This window comes from Anomaloglossus baeobatrachus, chromosome 1, assembly GCF_048569485.1.
Source record: "Anomaloglossus baeobatrachus isolate aAnoBae1 chromosome 1, aAnoBae1.hap1, whole genome shotgun sequence".
In the NCBI taxonomy this organism is placed as follows: Eukaryota; Metazoa; Chordata; class Amphibia; order Anura; family Aromobatidae; genus Anomaloglossus; species Anomaloglossus baeobatrachus.
Genome location: NC_134353.1, coordinates 52,846,956 through 52,863,847, shown reverse-complemented (window position 1 = coordinate 52,863,847; position 16,892 = coordinate 52,846,956). Strand labels below are relative to the sequence as shown.

The 16,892-nt window shown below is 41.9% G+C and overlaps 1 protein-coding gene across 1 annotated transcript in view; it reads left to right on the top strand.

The window, feature by feature from the left end:
• The window catches only part of THNSL2 (threonine synthase like 2), a 104,438-nt gene extending 89,604 nt beyond the window's left edge, over positions 1-14,834 (top strand). Inside the window, exons 6-9 of the mRNA XM_075332647.1 lie at positions 135-280; positions 368-493; positions 2,835-2,986; positions 14,165-14,834. Coding sequence (XP_075188762.1) covers positions 135-280; positions 368-493; positions 2,835-2,986; positions 14,165-14,363 — 623 coding nt within the window. The 3' untranslated portion in view covers positions 14,364-14,834. The remainder of the gene's footprint in view (positions 1-134; positions 281-367; positions 494-2,834; positions 2,987-14,164) is intronic.
• The last annotated feature ends 2,058 nt before the right edge of the window (positions 14,835-16,892 follow it).

The window sequence follows — 16,892 nt, the reverse complement described above, 5'->3', positions numbered from 1 at the left end:
CTCTATTCTGCTGGTGCAGTCACTGTGTACATACATTACATTACTGATACTGAGTTACATCCTGCATTATACTCCAGAGCTGCACTCTCTATCCTGCTGGTGGAGTCACTGTGTAACATTTGTAAATCCCTCAGCGGGGTGTATCGCCCAGAAGATGGGTCTGCCGGTCCAGCTTGTGGCTGTAGTGAATAGTAATGACATCATTCACAGAGCTGTGCAGCACGGCGACGTCTCCCTCGGGGACACAGCGATGACCCTGGCTTCTGCAATGGATATTCAGGTAGTGATGAGTGCGCGTTGTACCTATCACTTCATCCTCTACACATGGACTATGACAATATAAGCTTGTATATCCTCTGCTGCACAGGAGCCCTATAACATGGAGCGGATCCTGTGGCTGGCTGCAGATTCAGACAGTGCAAAAATCAAAGAGATGATGAACGAATTTAATGAGAGGAAAAGACTGAAATTACCAGAAGAGCTACACGGAAAGGTAGAGCATAATCCCACTTAGTCTTACATTCTTTGCTTCATTATGACGAAGAAGATTTCATAGAATTTGGAATGTTCAGAGTTGTGTTATTCCTGCTACCTCCAGCCACCACTAGAGGGCGCTAACTGCATACAGTGTGCACAGTGAACTCACTGATAAATCGGCATACTGCTTAGCTCCCTCTAGTGGTGGCTGAGGATCAATAGTGTCAATTCACTTTTTCTTGCCCCTTGATCTATATATCCATCATTGGGTGCTGGACTATGGCTCACTCCACGCAGAGCAGGTGCTGGCTGTTTTACACAGGCAGCATTAGCCCCAATTAGCAGGATTTGGAACAAAAAAAATATAGCAAAAATGTAAAAAAAAAGAAAATAAACTCAATTGAAAAATGAAGAAATCAAAGCCATATTTGTCACAGCAATAATAGTCTTATCAAAGTATAGAATTTTTTTTTTACCCATAAACGTTATAAAGATTAAAATGTAGTTACCTGGAGAATTGTGCTCAGTTAAGTTTTACTGCACAATAAAAGCCATGAAATAAAAAACCAACTCTCCTAACCCATCTATATGGGCATGTAAGTTCTAGAAAGTTGACTAAAACGATAATTCAGAATCTGTCATCTGTGTGAGAGACTTGTAATGACTGACAGTCTGCTCTCCTGTGGGACATGGATCTCTGTGAGAATCTGCCTCCAGAATTTATTTTACATGAAAGGGGGGGGGGCGTTATAAGTGTGAGACATGTAATAACTGACAACCTGCTCTCCTGTGGGACATGGATCTCCATGAAAATCTGCCTCCAGAGATTATTTCACATGAAAGGGGGAGTTACAAGTGTGAGACATGTAATAACTGACAGCCTTCTCTCCTGTGGGACATGATTCCCCATGAAAATCTGCATCCAGAGTGTATTTTACATGAAAAGGGGGCATTACCAGTGTGAGACATGTAATAACTGACAGTCTGCTCTCCTGTGGGACATGGATCTCCATGAAAATCTGCCTCCAGAGATTATTTTACATGAAAGGGGGCGTTACCAGTGTGACATATGCAATAACTGACAGTTTGCTCTCCTGTTGGACATAGATCTCCCTAAGAATCTGCCTCCAGAGATTATTTCACATGAAAGGGGGAGTTACAAGTGTGAGACATGTAATAACTGACAGCCTTCTCTCCTGTGGGACATGATTCCCCATGAAAATCTGCATCCAGAGTGTATTTTACATGAAAAGGGGGCATTACCAGTGTGAGACATGTAATAACTGACAATCCTCTCTCCTCTTGGACATAGATCTCCCTAAGAATCTGGCTCCAGAGATTATTTTACATGAAAGGGGGCGTTACCAGTGTGAGACATGTAATAACTGACAATCCTCTCTCCTCTTGGACATAGATCTCCCTAAGAATCTGGCTCCAGAGATTATTTTACATGAAAGGGGGCGTTACCCGAGTGAGACATGTAATAACTGACAACCTGCTCTCCTGTGGGACATGGATCTCCATGAAAATCTGCCTCCAGATCTTATTTTACATGGAAGGAGGTGTTATCAGTGTGAGACATGTAATAACTGACAACCTGCTCTCCTGTGGGACATGGATCTCCATGAAAATCTGCCTCCAGAATTTATTTTACATGAAAGGGGGGGCGTTACCAGTGTGAGACATGTAATAACTGACAGCCTGCTCTCCTGTTGGACATAGATCTCCCTAAGAATCTGCCTCCAGAGATTATTTTACATGAAAGGGGGGGGGCGTTACCCGAGTGAGACATGTAATAACTGACAGCCTGCTCTCCTGTGAGACATGGATCTCCATGGAAATCTGCCTCCAGATCTTATTTTACATGGAAGGAGGTGTTATCAGTGTGAGACATGTAATGACTGACAGTCTGCTCTCTCGATCTACATGTCTCTAGAATAGGACATCGGATCACAGATATCAAGGTATCATCTTATTCAACTCTCTATGACCTTCATGTCCATATAGACGGCCTAGGAGGGTTGGTCCTACTGACACATTCCCTTTAAGATATATTCATAAAATGATCATCTCATGTTTAGATTAGATTACAAAAATAATAAATGATAATAAGGAGTTACTATTCATGTTACGATTTTGTCCATCCCTGTCCTTCCACATCGTTAATGATTGGTTAGAGGACCATTAGACGTCTCCAGGAGCCAATATGTGTAATTTCTTATCTCCCTGTGTTGTGAGCTGTCTCCCGCCCCGGTGTGATATTACTAATATAAAGCGCTAATAATATTAATACTTAGTAGTAATAGTAATATGATTGCAGCAGTAAGAGATCTCCGCTCTGTCCTCATCTCCTCCAGCTCCTGGGAATGATGAAATCCTGCTCCGTCACCGACGGTCACATCCTCCAGACCATAAGACGCTGCTGGCAGGAGAACCGCTATCTGCTCTGCCCACACTCCGCTGTTGCCGTCTATTACCATTATCAACAATTCGATATCAACCGGAACTTGTAAGAAATTAATTATTACAAGGAGTTACCACTGCATGAAAATTACATTTATTTCTGGATTATTTATTACTTTTCATTATTGTTTTGGCCGATAGACAGTGGCAGAATTATCCTAAAATTAATTCTTCTTCATTAAATCTGACAAGCTTCGATAATTACAACATTGTATGGCAGCTTCATAATCTCACTGCTCTTACAGTAAAGAATCCATAAAGTCTCTCTGATCTTGCTGTAAAGAATCCATAATCTCTGATCTTACAGTAAAGAATCCATGTCTCTGATCTTACAGTAAAGAATCCATAATATCTCTAATCTTACAGTAAAGAATCCATAATATCTCTAATCTTACAGTAAAGAATCCATAATATCTCTAATCTTACAGTAAAGAATCCATAATATCTCTAATCTTACAGTAAAGAATCAATGTCTCTCTCTTACTGTAAAAAATACATTTTCATTGATTTTACATAAAAAAAATCCATATAGTCAAACTGATCTTACAGTAAAGAATCCATAGTCTTATTGATGTTATAGTAAAGAATCCATAGTCTCTCTGATCTTACAGTAAAGAATCACTAGTCTCTCTTACAGTAAAGAATACATTCTCAGATTTTACATAAAAAAACAATTTGTCAAGCTGATCCTACAGTAAAGGATTCATAGTCTGTCTGATCTTACTGTAAAGAATCCAGTCTCATTGATCTTACAGTAAAGAATCCATAGTCTCTCTGATGTTACAGTAAAGAATCAGTAGTTAGTCTCTCTTACAGTAAAGAATACATTCTCATTGATTTTACATAAAAAATTCATATAGTCAAATTGATCTTACAGTAAAGAATTCATGGTCTCTTACAGTAAAGAATCCATAGACTCTCTGATCTTACAGTAAAGATTCCATAGTCTCTGTTCTCACAGTAAAGAACCCATAGTCTCATTGATCTCACTGTAAAGAATCCATAGTCTCCCTGACCTTACAGTAAAGAGTTTATAACCACTCGGTCTCACAGTACAGAATCCATAGTCTGTCTGATCTTACCATAAAGAATCCATAGTCTCATTGATCTCACAGTAAAGAATCCATTGTCTCTCTGATCTTACAGTAAAGAGTTCATAGTCTCTTGTACAGTAAAGAATCCATAGTCCTTCTGATCTTACCGTAAATAATCCAGTCTCATTGATCTTACAGTAAAGAATCCATAATATCTCTAATCTTACAGTAAAGAATCAATAGTTCCTATTGATACATGTAGGAACAAACGACACGGCAAGAAATGATCTACCAACTATTTGTGAAGACTTTGAAATTCTGGGGAAGAAAATTAAGGAACGGAACGTACAGGTTGTTTTCTCATCAATCCTCCCAGTCGATGGCCATGGTGTCAGAAGATGGAATAGGATACTAGATTTGAACAACTGGCTACGACGGTGGTGCAGGCAGCAAGGATTTGGATTCTTGGACCATGGAGTGAATTACCTCTACGATGGACTTCTCGCAAGAGACGGGATACACCTCACAAAACCTGGGAAACACACGTTCGCCAGAAGGCTTGCCACACTCATCAGGAGGGCTTTAAACTAGAAGAAGAGGGGATGGGAGAAAAAACAGCAGACAAGAACATGCAACAGAAGGACAAACTAATCAAGGATACTAGATGCCGTAAAGAGGACCCAAGACAGGGTAATCAGAAGGAAGCTAAGAAAAGGGGAGCAAAACTTCTTTCCTGTATGCTGACCAATGCAAGAAGCCTGACCAATAAGATGGAGGAATTGGAGCTGGTAATGTATGAGGAGAAATACGACATAGTAGGAATAACTGAGACATGGTTAGATGATAGTTATGACTGGGCGGCTAACCTGCAAGGATATGAATTGTTTAGGAGGGATCGTAAAAAAAGGAAAGGGGGTGGAGTCTGTCTATATATAAAGTCCAGTTTAAAGCCCAGACTAAGAGAAGATATTCAAGAGGGAAATGAAGAGGTGGAGTCTCTATGGGTGGAGATACAAGGAGGGAAAACTAATAAAATCCTCATAGGGGTTTGTTATAAGCCACCAAATATAACAGAAACCACTGAAAATGTATTATTGAAACAAATAGACAAAGCAGCAAATCACAATGAGGTGATTATTATGGGGGACTTCAACTACCCCGATATAGACTGGGAAACTGAAACCTGCGTATCTCAGAAAGGAAACCGGTTTCTGTCAGTAACTAAGGATAATTATCTGTCCCAACTTGTGCCGGGCCCAACTAGAGGGGCAGCCCTTCTGGACTTAATTTTAAGCAACAGGCCAGATAGAATAACAGACGTACAAGTGGATGGGCACCTAGGGAATAGTGACCACAATATAATACAATTCCACTTGTCCTTTAGTAAGGTGCCTTGGAGGGGGGTTACAAAAACGCTGAATTTCAGCAAAGCAAAGTTTGATCAGCTTAGAGAAGACCTTCGCCAAATTGATTGGGACAATATCCTAAAAAATGGGAGCACAGAAAATAAGTGGGACATTTTTAAATCGGTATTAAACACCCACTGCGAGCTAGCCATACCATACAGAAATAAAAGGGCTAGGAACAGGAGAAAACCAATGTGGCTAAATAAGGATGTAAAAGGGGCAATGAATAATAAGAAAAAGGCATTTAAAAAGCTAAAACAAGAAGGCAGTGAGGAAGCATTAAAAATATATAGAGAAAAAAATAAAATGTGTAAAAAACAAATATATTTAGCAAAAGTAGAAACTGAGAGACTCATTGCTAAGGAAAGCAAAGCAAATCCCAAACTATTCTTTAATTATATAAACAGAAAAAAGATTAAAATTGATGGTGTTGGCCCTTTAAAGAATAATGAGGGTAAAATCATAGAAAGCGATGTGGGAAAAGCAAATGTTTTAAATACTTTTTTCTCAACTGTGTTCACACAGGAAAAGCATATGCTAGGGGAAATGCAGAGTGATCATGTAAATGCCCCATTAAGTATGACCTGCCTAACCCAGGAAGAAGTGCAGAACCGACTTAGTAACATTAAAATTGACAAATCACCAGGCCCTGATGGCATTCACCCTCGGGTATTAAGGGAGTTAAGTAATGTGATAGACAGGCCTCTATTCCTTTTATTTAAAGACTCTATAGAAACTGGGTCTGTTCCACTGGATTGGCGGCTAGCAAATGTGGTACCAATATTCAAAAAAGGGTGCAAAAGGGAACCTGGAAACTATAGGCCGGTAAGCTTAACATCTGTTGTGGGTAAAATGTTTGAAGGGTTTTTAAGGGATACTATTATGGAATGTCTCAATGTTAATAACTGTTTAACTCCATATCAACATGGATTTATGAAGGATCGCTCCTGTCAAACTAACCTGATCAGCTTCTATGAGGATGTAAGCTCTCACATGGACCAAGGAGAATCATTGGATGTCATTTATCTCGACTTCGGTAAAGCATTTGACACTGTCCCACATAAAAGACTGCTAAGTAAAATGAGAAAGCTTGGGCTCGGGGAAAATGTGTGTAGATGGGTAGGTAGCTGGCTTAGTGGTAGAAAACAAAGAGTGGTTATTAATGGTGCATACTCAGATTGGGCCAGGGTTACTAGTGGGGTGCCACAGGGGTCTGTATTGGGCCCCCTACTATTTAATATATTTATTAATGATCTGGTGGATGGTTTACAGAGTAAAATATCAGTATTTGCAGATGATACAAAACTATGTAAGGTAGTTAACACAAAGGAGGACAGTTTGCAACTACAGATGGATTTGAGTAAATTGGAGAATTGGGCTGAAAAATGGCAAATGAGGTTTAACACAGATAAGTGTAAGGTTATGCACATGGGAAGGAGAAACAGATGCTACGATTACTTACTAAATGGGAAACTGCTGGGGAAATCAGACATGGAAAAAGACTTAGGCATCTTAGTGAATAAGAATCTAAATTGGAGTGCCCAGTGTCAGGCAGCAGCCACCAAAGCAAATAGGGTGATGGGATGCATTAGAAGAGGTCTGGGGGCACGAGATGAAAACATCATTCTCCCTCTGTACAAATCACTAGTCAGACCACACTTGGAGTATTGTGTGCAATTTTGGGCGCCGGTGCTGAAGAAAGACATTACTGAACTTGAAAGGGTTCAGAGGCGGGCTACTAAAATAATAAATGGAATGGGTGCATTACAATACACGGAAAGGTTATCAAAATTAGGTCTATTTACTCTAGAAAAGAGAAGACTTAGGGGAGACCTAATAAATATGTACAAATATATCAGAGGGCCATATAGAGATCTCTCCCATGATCTGTTTGTACCAAGGACTATGACAAGAACAAGGGGGCATTCTTTTCGATTGGAGGAAAGAAAATTCCTACATCAGCATAGAAGAGGGTTCTTCACGGTAAGAGCAGTGAGGCTCTGGAACTCTCTTCCTGAGGAAGTGGTGATGGCCAACTCACTGAATGAATTTAAGAGAGGAATGGATGCATTTCTTGTTAGCAAAAGTATAGAAGTTTATAAATAGCATAATCTTACAGGTAGATAGAAGAGCGACCTAGATTATTAGAGGAATGGGGGGGGCTGCAATACCAAGACAGGTTATTAAACTTGGGGTTAGTTAGTTAGGAAAAACAAAGGCTTAGGGGGATCTAATCACAATGTATAAATATATGAGGGGACAGTACAGAGACCTTTCCAAAGATCTCTTTACACCTAGGCCTGCGACTGGAACACGGGGGCATCCGCTACGTCTTGAGGAAAGAATGTTTAATCATAATCACAGATGAGGATTCTTTACTGTACGAGCAGTGAGACTATGGAGCTCTCTGCCGTATGATGTTGTAATGAGGGATTCACTAGTAAAATTTAAGCAGAGCCTGAACGCATTTCTTGAAAAATATAATATTACCAGTTATGTATATTAGATTTTAAGACAGGGTGTTGATCCAGGGAACTAGTCTGATTGCCGTATGTGGAGTCAGGAAGGAATTTTTTTCCCCATTGGAGCTTATTTGACACATTGGGGTTTTTTTGCCTTCCTCTGGATCAACATGTTAGGCTACGGGTTGAACTAGATAGACTTAGAGTCTCCCTTCAACCTTAAAACTATAAACTATAAATAGTCTCTCTCTTACAGTAAAGAATACATTCTCATTGATTTTACATAAAAAATCAATATAGTCAAACTGATCTTACAGTAAAGAATCCATTGTCTCTCTGATTTTACCATAAAGGATCCATAGTCTCATTGATCTCACTGTAAAGAACCCATAGTCTCCCTGATCTTACAGTAAAGAATGTATAACCGCTCGGGTCTCACAGTACAGAATCCATAGTTACAAAAAAGTGTGATACCACACAATGGAGAATATTATCCAAGATATTTTATTATTGATAATAACAAACATTTAAAACGGGGGTGCACAATGTACACTCCTTATTCTAGTAATCACAAAGTAAGAGGACGTTGAAACCTCACCAGCGTGGGGACCGAGACCGGACACTAAGTGTAAAAGACTGTGCCTGGGGAATCATAGGGCAAATCGCCAATCAAATAACCCATAACAATATGCCCAGATACAGAAAGTAAACTCCCTCCACCTAGCTTCACCAGCGGGTGTGCAAGGTATGGTCACCCGGAATGCTAAAAGAGCAGAGCCGGAGACATCATTGTCTGAAGTACATACCGGAGGTCGAAGCAGGAAGGGAGCCGGTCCAAGGTCCACGCCCGACGCGCGTTTCGGGTACCTTTCTCAGAGGCACCACACGCTGTGTGAGGTTTCAACGTCCTCTTACTTTGTGATTACTAGAATAAGGAGTGTACATTGTGCACCCCCATTTTAAATGTTTGTGATTATCAATAATAAAATATCTTGGATAATATTCTCCATTGTGTGGTATCACACTTTTTTGAATCTTAATCGGAGTTTTCCTACCATATCCAAATCCTATTATGGGGATTATTATGGTCAGATAAATATCTGCTTAATATGTATAATTATAGTGGTTTATATCCCCTTTTTTCTATGAAAAGCTTTTCAAGAATCCATAGTTACTCTGATCTTACCATAAAGAATCCATAATCTCATTGATCTCACAGTAAAGAATCCATAGTCCTTCTGATTTTACCGTAAAGAATACATAATATCTTTAATCTTACAGTAAAGAATCAATAGTCTCTCTCTTACAGTAAAGAATACATTCTCATTGATTTTACATAAAAAAAAATCCATATAGTCAAACTGATCCTACAGTAAAGAATTCATAGTCTCTTACAGTAAAGAATCCATTGTCTCTCTGATTTTACCGTAAAGGATCCATAGTCTCATTGATCTCACAGTAAAGATTCCATAGTCTCATTGATGTTACAGTAAAGAATCCATAGCGTCACTGCTTTTACAGTAGAAAATCCATAGTCTGACTGATTTTACAGTAAAGATTCCATATCCATAGTCTCTTACAGCAAAAAAGATAAAGTAAAGAATGTCCCTCTTAAACACTGGAGACCAAAATTGTACACCGTATTGTAAGTGTGGTCGCACTAGTGACTTGTATAGAGGCAATAAATCGGATAAAAAACCCAATAAAAATAATACTGTGTGCAGAATTATTAGGCAAATGCATATTTTGATCACATGATACTTTTTATACATGTTGTCCTACTCCAAGCTGTATAGGCTGAGAGCCAACTACCAATTAAGTAAATCAGGTGATGTGCATCTCTAATGAGGAGGGGTGCGGTGTAATGATATCAACTCCCTATATAAGGTGTGCTTAATTATTAGGCAACTTCTTTTCCTTTGGCAAAATGGGTCAGAAGAGAGATTTGACGGGCTCTGAAAAGTCCAAAATTGTGAGATGTCTTGCAGAGGGATGCAACAGTCTTGAAATTGAAAACTTTTGAAGCGTGATCACCGAACAATCAAGCGTTTCATGGCAAATAGCCAACAGGGTCGCAAGAAGCGTGTTGGGCAAAAAAGGCGCAAAATAACTGCCCATGAATTGAGGAAAATCAAGCGTGAAGCTGCCAAGATGCCATTTGCCACCAGTTTTTCCATATTTCAGAGCTGCAACGTTACTTGAGTATCAAAAAGCACAAGGTGTGCCACACTCAGGGACATGGCCAAGGTAAGGAAGGCTGAAAAACCACCACCTCTGAACAAGAAACAAAAGATAAAACGTCAAGACTGGGCCAAGAAATATCTTAAGACTGATTTTTCAAAGGTTTTATGGACTGATGAAATGAGAGTGACTCTTGATGGGCAGATGGATGGGCCAGAGGCTGGATCAGTAAAGGGCAGAGAGCTCCACTCCGACTCAGACGCCAGCAAGGTGGAGGTGGGCACCGGTATGGGCTGGTATCATCAAAGAGGAACTTGTGGGACCTTTTCGGGTTGAGGATGGAGTGAAGCTCAACTCCCAGACCTACTGCCAGTTTCTGGAAGACAACTTCTTCAAGCAGTGGTACAGGAAGAAGTCGGTATCGTTCAAGAAAAACATGATTTTCATGCAGGACAATGCTCCATCACATGCATCCAACTACTCCACAGCGTGGCTGGCCAGTAAAGGTCTAAAAGATGAAAAAATAATGACATGGCCCCCTTGTTCCCCTGATCTGAACATCATAGAGAACCTGCGGTCCCTCATAAAATGTGAGATCTACAGGGAGGGAAAACAGTACACCTCTCGGAACAGTGTCTGGGAGGCTGTGGTGGCTGCTGCATGTGTACCGCCCCCGTGTCAGCAGCCAGGCTGCTCGGATCCAGATCCGCAGTGGCTCGAGGGGTCTCCGGACATGAGGGTCATGCGGCCACTCGAATTAAGGGGTTATTTACAGGGGATAGTGTCTATAGTTTGTGACGCCACCCGTGGTGTGTGGTAAGGTGGAGTACCACCGCTGCGGTTGTGGAGTACCCGGTGGTGATGGAGTGGGCAGCCAGGTGTTTAACCCCTCCACGGGTAGGGGGGATGCCCCGGGACTTGGTGATGGTGACAGGGAGGTAAGGGTCACTTGCGTACTCACTCAGTCCAATAACGCTGACACCGACAACTTAGTAAACCAAAGTTCTGGACACTGCTGCCAGTGAGGGGGAGCATGTTTGGGTCCCATTTCTGCTGGTGTGGCCTGTTGATCTGTGACCTTTCCTTGGCACTGTGTTTCTTCTTAATTGACCCCTTTAGCTTAGAACTAATCGGGTCCTGCTCCCCAGTGTGGCTAACTGAGGGAGCTTGCTCTCAGGGTTCACGCTTGGGATTCTTGGGATCCTAGACCTTTTGAGTGGAAAGTCCTATCCCCCTTGTTGCTCTAGTACCCCGATTTTGGAGCGGGTGGAGAGCGGATCTTGAAGGCTCCGTCCTCGTTGGGTGAATTGTCAGATTGCCTGAAGCTACTCCCTGACCTAGGGTCCACGTACCCCATCGTGCCCTGGCCCCAGCCCGGTGATGGTACAAGGCCGCCGGCTGTCCTTCACGACAATGCCGTGCCCCTTGTCATGACAATGCCGTGCCCCTTGTCACGATCCCCTGCGACCGGAAGTCCAGCTCCTACCAGGCCCAGACCAACGTCTGCTACCTAGTATTTCTAAGGAGCCCAGATCCTGACCTCCTCTCTCCTTCACCTCCAACACTACACTGGCCTACTCCTGACACTCCTGACCTCCCCTTAACCAACCCCCTAAGTGGGCGAGCCTATTCCACTCAGGCTGTCCACTGGTGTGTCTGGTGGGTGTGGTGCAGAGTGTTTCTAGGATTTTGATTAGCTGGTTTTGGCAACACCATTGGTTAGGGACCCGTAACCAAGGAGGAGGTGATTATTGCACATAAGGGCAGATTGCACAATACCCTGGGACGACCTGATAGGCCAGGGCGTCACACATTCAATGTTGATTGTAAATAGATCAAGCAACTGACAGAATCTATGGATGGTCGGCTGCTGAGTGTCATCATAAAGGTGGCTATATTGGTCACTAATTTTTTCGGTGTTTTGTTTTTGCATGTCAGAAATGTTTATTTCTACATTTTGTGCAGTTATATTGGTTTACCTGGTGAAAATAAACAAGTGAGATGGGAATAGATTTGGTTTTTATTAAGTTGCCTAATAATTCTGCACAGTAATAGTTACCTGCACAAACAGATATCCTCCTAAGATAGCCAAATCTAAAAAAAAACCCTCCAACTTCCAAAAATATTAAGCTTTGATATTTAGGAGACTTTTGGGTTGATTTAGAACATAGTTGTTGATCAATAATAAAAAAATCCTCTAAAATCCAACTTGCCTAATAATTCTGCACACAGTGTAATATATAAACCCTTTTATTGAGCATAAATTGAAGGGATTTTTGTTAAAAATTGTTAAAATTAGAAATGTACAGGACACCAAAGCAAATCCAAGGCACAAAAAAAAAAAATAGAGTCATGACAACAGGAATTAGTCACGCATGATAAAGGTAAATAAGAATAAATGCAATTAGCACATACATTTGCATATGTTTTGATGCTGTGTATGATGAGATTAAAAGATTTTACTCAATAAATGAGATTGTCATAAAAAGAGTATACACGGTAGCAAAAAAAAATATCCAAACAGGTATGTAAAAATGCAGAACTAGAGGATGCATTAAAAAAAATGAATTAGAATGGTGTGTAAATTGGAAGAATAGATACCTGGTTTAAGCAGAATCAATATTTTTTAACAAACATCCCTTCAATTTATACTCAATAAAATATTTTTGTATTCTTATTTTTGTTGTATAGAGTCATATTTCTTTTTAGCAGATTTATGGTCTTTAATAGACTCTAAAATATTAGGTCACATGGGCTAATTGTATAGAGACAACACTGTGTTCTTATCATGATTAATATCTACCCTTCTATTGCTGCATCCCATTATTTTATTTGCTTTGGCAGCAGCTGCTTGACACTGGTCACTTAAGTTCAGTTTTACGTCCAGCCAAGTATTTCTCATTGACAATTATACCATTTAGTACATAATTCTGTATATTGTTCACTTGACTCAAGTTCATGACATTACATTTATCTGTGTTAAGCCACAAGTGCCATTTCTTCACCCAAGCTTCCAGCTTTTCCAAATGATATCAAATTTTTCTCCTATCTGTTATTTTGCAGAGTTTAGTATCAGTCTCAAATATGAAAATTATACTCTGCATACCATCTCCAAGGTCATTACTAAGTATATTAAAAAGAAGAAGGCCCAATACTGACCCCTGTGGTACTGACGTGTTAACTGTGAGCCAATAATGTGTTGTATTAATGTCATCTAAGTGGAGTTTAGACAAAAGAAACCTTTTAAAGAGAATGCGTCATAAAGTCAATACACTTTGCTCCAGAACCCCTTTATCAAAAGGAGCCTGTCATGGGGTATGAAATGACAGAATAGGGGCTCCTAGGCTCGCCCTCAGTCTTCAGACTCTCCACTGTCCCTTATCTCAGAGGTAGACTTGATGGTAGCCAGGTCTGAGCCATCAGTGTGACCCTGACTCCTGTTGGAGCCCTGATCTTACTTCCCCTCTCCCCTACCCTTGGGATTGGCCAGAAACATAGTAACAAAACCCCAAAGAAATGACACGGACAAGGGATAACGAAAACTCATACACACTGCAATCAAACACAAAGGAGAGACTATACATGTACAGGGGAATAAAGAAAAAGGAAGTAACCGCACAATAGGGGAACTTCCACACCACTCAAAATCGCAACCATGAACTGGATCACCACAAAGACCGGAATCGCTGACGCTAAGCTGAAGCTATAATCGGCACTGAGTGGTAAGATCCAGAATCTTATAATGGAAGGAGATGGCTGTGATTTGCAACTGGCAAATTGAGCTCCTAGCAGAGTTCCCGAGGTTAGGAGGAATTAACTCCTGCAGGACTGAGGAACAGAGCACATGAAACAGCCGACGCCCAGCTCTGACAGAATAACTAGGAGACATCAGGTTGCCTGTAAGGCTCTGTAGTGTGAACAGAGCCTGACACCAATGAGTGTGGACCTGAACAGCGCATGACAGAGCCGTTTTCAATATCCTTTCCCTTGCCCATTTATTTGAATGACCTGCATGTGATACCAGAAGAAAGAACCCATAAGTCACAAGGCCGTTTGAATGTTTCGCAATTGACTACAGCCAGATTTGTTGGTTGAATTCACAAATTTATTACAAACCATGATATAATTTTTTATTCCACAGACTCCGATGCTGTTTGGCCCCAGCGTCAGCAGCTAAATTCCAGGACGTCATTCTCCGAGCTGAACTTATACCGGAGATACCGCCGGAGATCGAGGCCTTGATGAAAAAAGAAACGCGCTCCATAGTCCTCAAGAAGCAAGATGACTGGGAGAAGGTGCTGCGGGAGAAAATAGAAGCCATAACCCAGAAGAGAATGTGAAAAATAAATATATGCAGAAATCTGTGACACTAGACATTGGCAGAAATATAAGATGTTTACCTGATTTAGGACCAGGCCTCTGAATAGATGGACTTGAGTTAGGTTAACTAATGCGAAACACAATTACAGGGATTTTGTGACTCTGTTATTTAGAAGAAGCAAAGGAATTGTTGTTAAATATAGACATAAATGTGACTTTACCACTTGAATCCTAAGCTGCTCCACTGCTACTGCTTCAGCTGTGTCCACTGGGAACAGAATTGATGCTGACCACACGTAGATGACTCACCCCAGGGCTATGGGGTACTCGATCCCGGGCAGTGCATTTACTGGGACAGTTCACTGGGTGGGTTATGTACAGGGGAATAATAATAAAGGTTTTGTCGTGACGCCACTTGCGGGTTGCGGTTATGTAGATGGAGCCGCCGCTGGACAGTCTCTCACCACTGGGGCCGATATTAATGGCAGTCTTTATTTTGGGCCCTCCGCAAGTAGGGCCAGGCCCCAGGGGGTAGGTGATGGAGTTAGGTGCGGAAAGAAGTTAGGCCACACAAGGGATTGCAGTGCAACTGGTTTCTTTACTCACAGCGTTGTTATGGCTTGCAACCCGAAGAAGGCTGGTCCTCACCCTTGGTCCCCTTAGTCTCAGTGCCAGTGTGGTAACCTGGTGGCTTCTTTCCCTTGCACCTGTCTCTAGTTGGTGGGTCCCCGTCACTTGGAGCATCTGGGGGTCCGCTCCTGGTAGTCTTTGAGTCTTAAGTGGGCTTTACATTCTGCGACATCGCTAGCATCGGCTAGTGATGTCGAGCGCGATAGCACCCGCCCCGTCATACGTGCGATATTGTGTGATCGCTGCCGTAGCGAACATTATTGCTATTGCAGCGTCACACGCACATACCTGGTCTGCGACGTCGCTGTGACCGCCGAACAATACCTCCCTCAAGGGAGAGGTGCATTCAGCGTCATAGCGACGTCACTGCGGTGTCACTAGGCGACCGGCCAATAGAAGCTGAGGGGCAGAGATGAGCGGGACATTACATCCCGCCCACCCCCTCCTTCCGCATTGCCGGTGGACGGAAGTAAGGAGATGTTCATTGCTCCTGCGGTGTCACACACATAGTGATGTGTGATTGCACAGGAACGAGGAATAACATCGCTAATAAGCAGGCAACGATTTTTGGTTTTAGGGCCACCTCTCCAAAACCAACGATTTTTGCCTGTTTTGCGATTGTTTAAGGTCGCTTGTGTACGTGTCACACACTGCGATGTCGCTAACGGCGCCGGATGTGCGTCACAAACATTGTGACCCCAACAATAATACATTAGCGATATCGCAGCATGTAAAGCCCCCTTTAGTGTGTACGGCGGGCAGTTTGAATCCTGTAGGGTCGGTGTTCTGTTCCAGTCCCTGGTTCTCCCATCACTGCAGGTGCCCCAGACTTTACGGTCGGTGAGGTCCAGGATGGTCCCTATCAGGTCTGCCTGGAGCGTTTGCTTGACATACAGCTCTGCACCCCATCGGTTCTATGGTTCCAAGAGTACGCCACCGTACTCCTTCGGCAAGCACACGCCTGCGCCTGACAGGTCACTGTTACACACTCCCATCAGTACGGTTACGTCCGTCTCCTTCCACTTCCACTTACTGACTGTCTGACCCATCCTCCCTGGTTGTCGTCTAGTGGACTAGATTGGTTACACCCCTAGGTGGCCATCCATTTGGTCCAACCCTAGCCTGTCACCAGTTCTAGGGGAAGGGAAAACAGGGATTATATATGTGTTTTGGTGTTACCGCCACTGGTCTTCTGGGTCCCTGGGGGTAGGCCCTGCATCTTTGACAGGATGCAGTTCCTTGTAGCTCCTGATGGCTTCAGGGGCTCTACACAGACAAAGACCAGTAGGACCACATAAGGGTGAAGGTTGGATCACCTTGGAAAAGTAGTGTTTACGTTTTCTGTTTTATGCCTTATGTTTGTTTTTTTCAGAAGAAGGTTAACCTTTTGTAATCAGAAGAAATGTTTACAATTGGCCGATTTAAAGGTATGTACAGTCATGGCATAATGTGTTGGCACCCTTGAACTTTTTACAGAAAATGAGGTTTTTCTTCCAGAAAATTATTATAATTCCACATATTTTGTTACATTTTTATTTCCTTTGGGCATATTGGAACAACAACTTAAAAAAAATAGAGAAAAAAAAGAAAAATTTGACATAATTTTACACAAAACTCTAAAATGGGCTGGACAACAATGTCGGCACCCACAACTTAATATTTGGTTGCACCTCCTTTACCATTTGAAATAAATAACTGCAACCAATCGCTTCCTCAAACCGTCCACAAGCTTCTTACGCCTCTCACCTGGAATTTTGGACTCTTCTTTTGTGCCTCTCATATTTGAAGGCGTCTTCTCTTCTCCCAACAGCAATTTTCAGATCTCTCCACAGGTGTCAATGGGATTTAGATCCGGACTCATTGCTGCCACTTCAGAATTTTCCATCGCTTTGTTTACATCCATTTCTGGGGATTCTTGA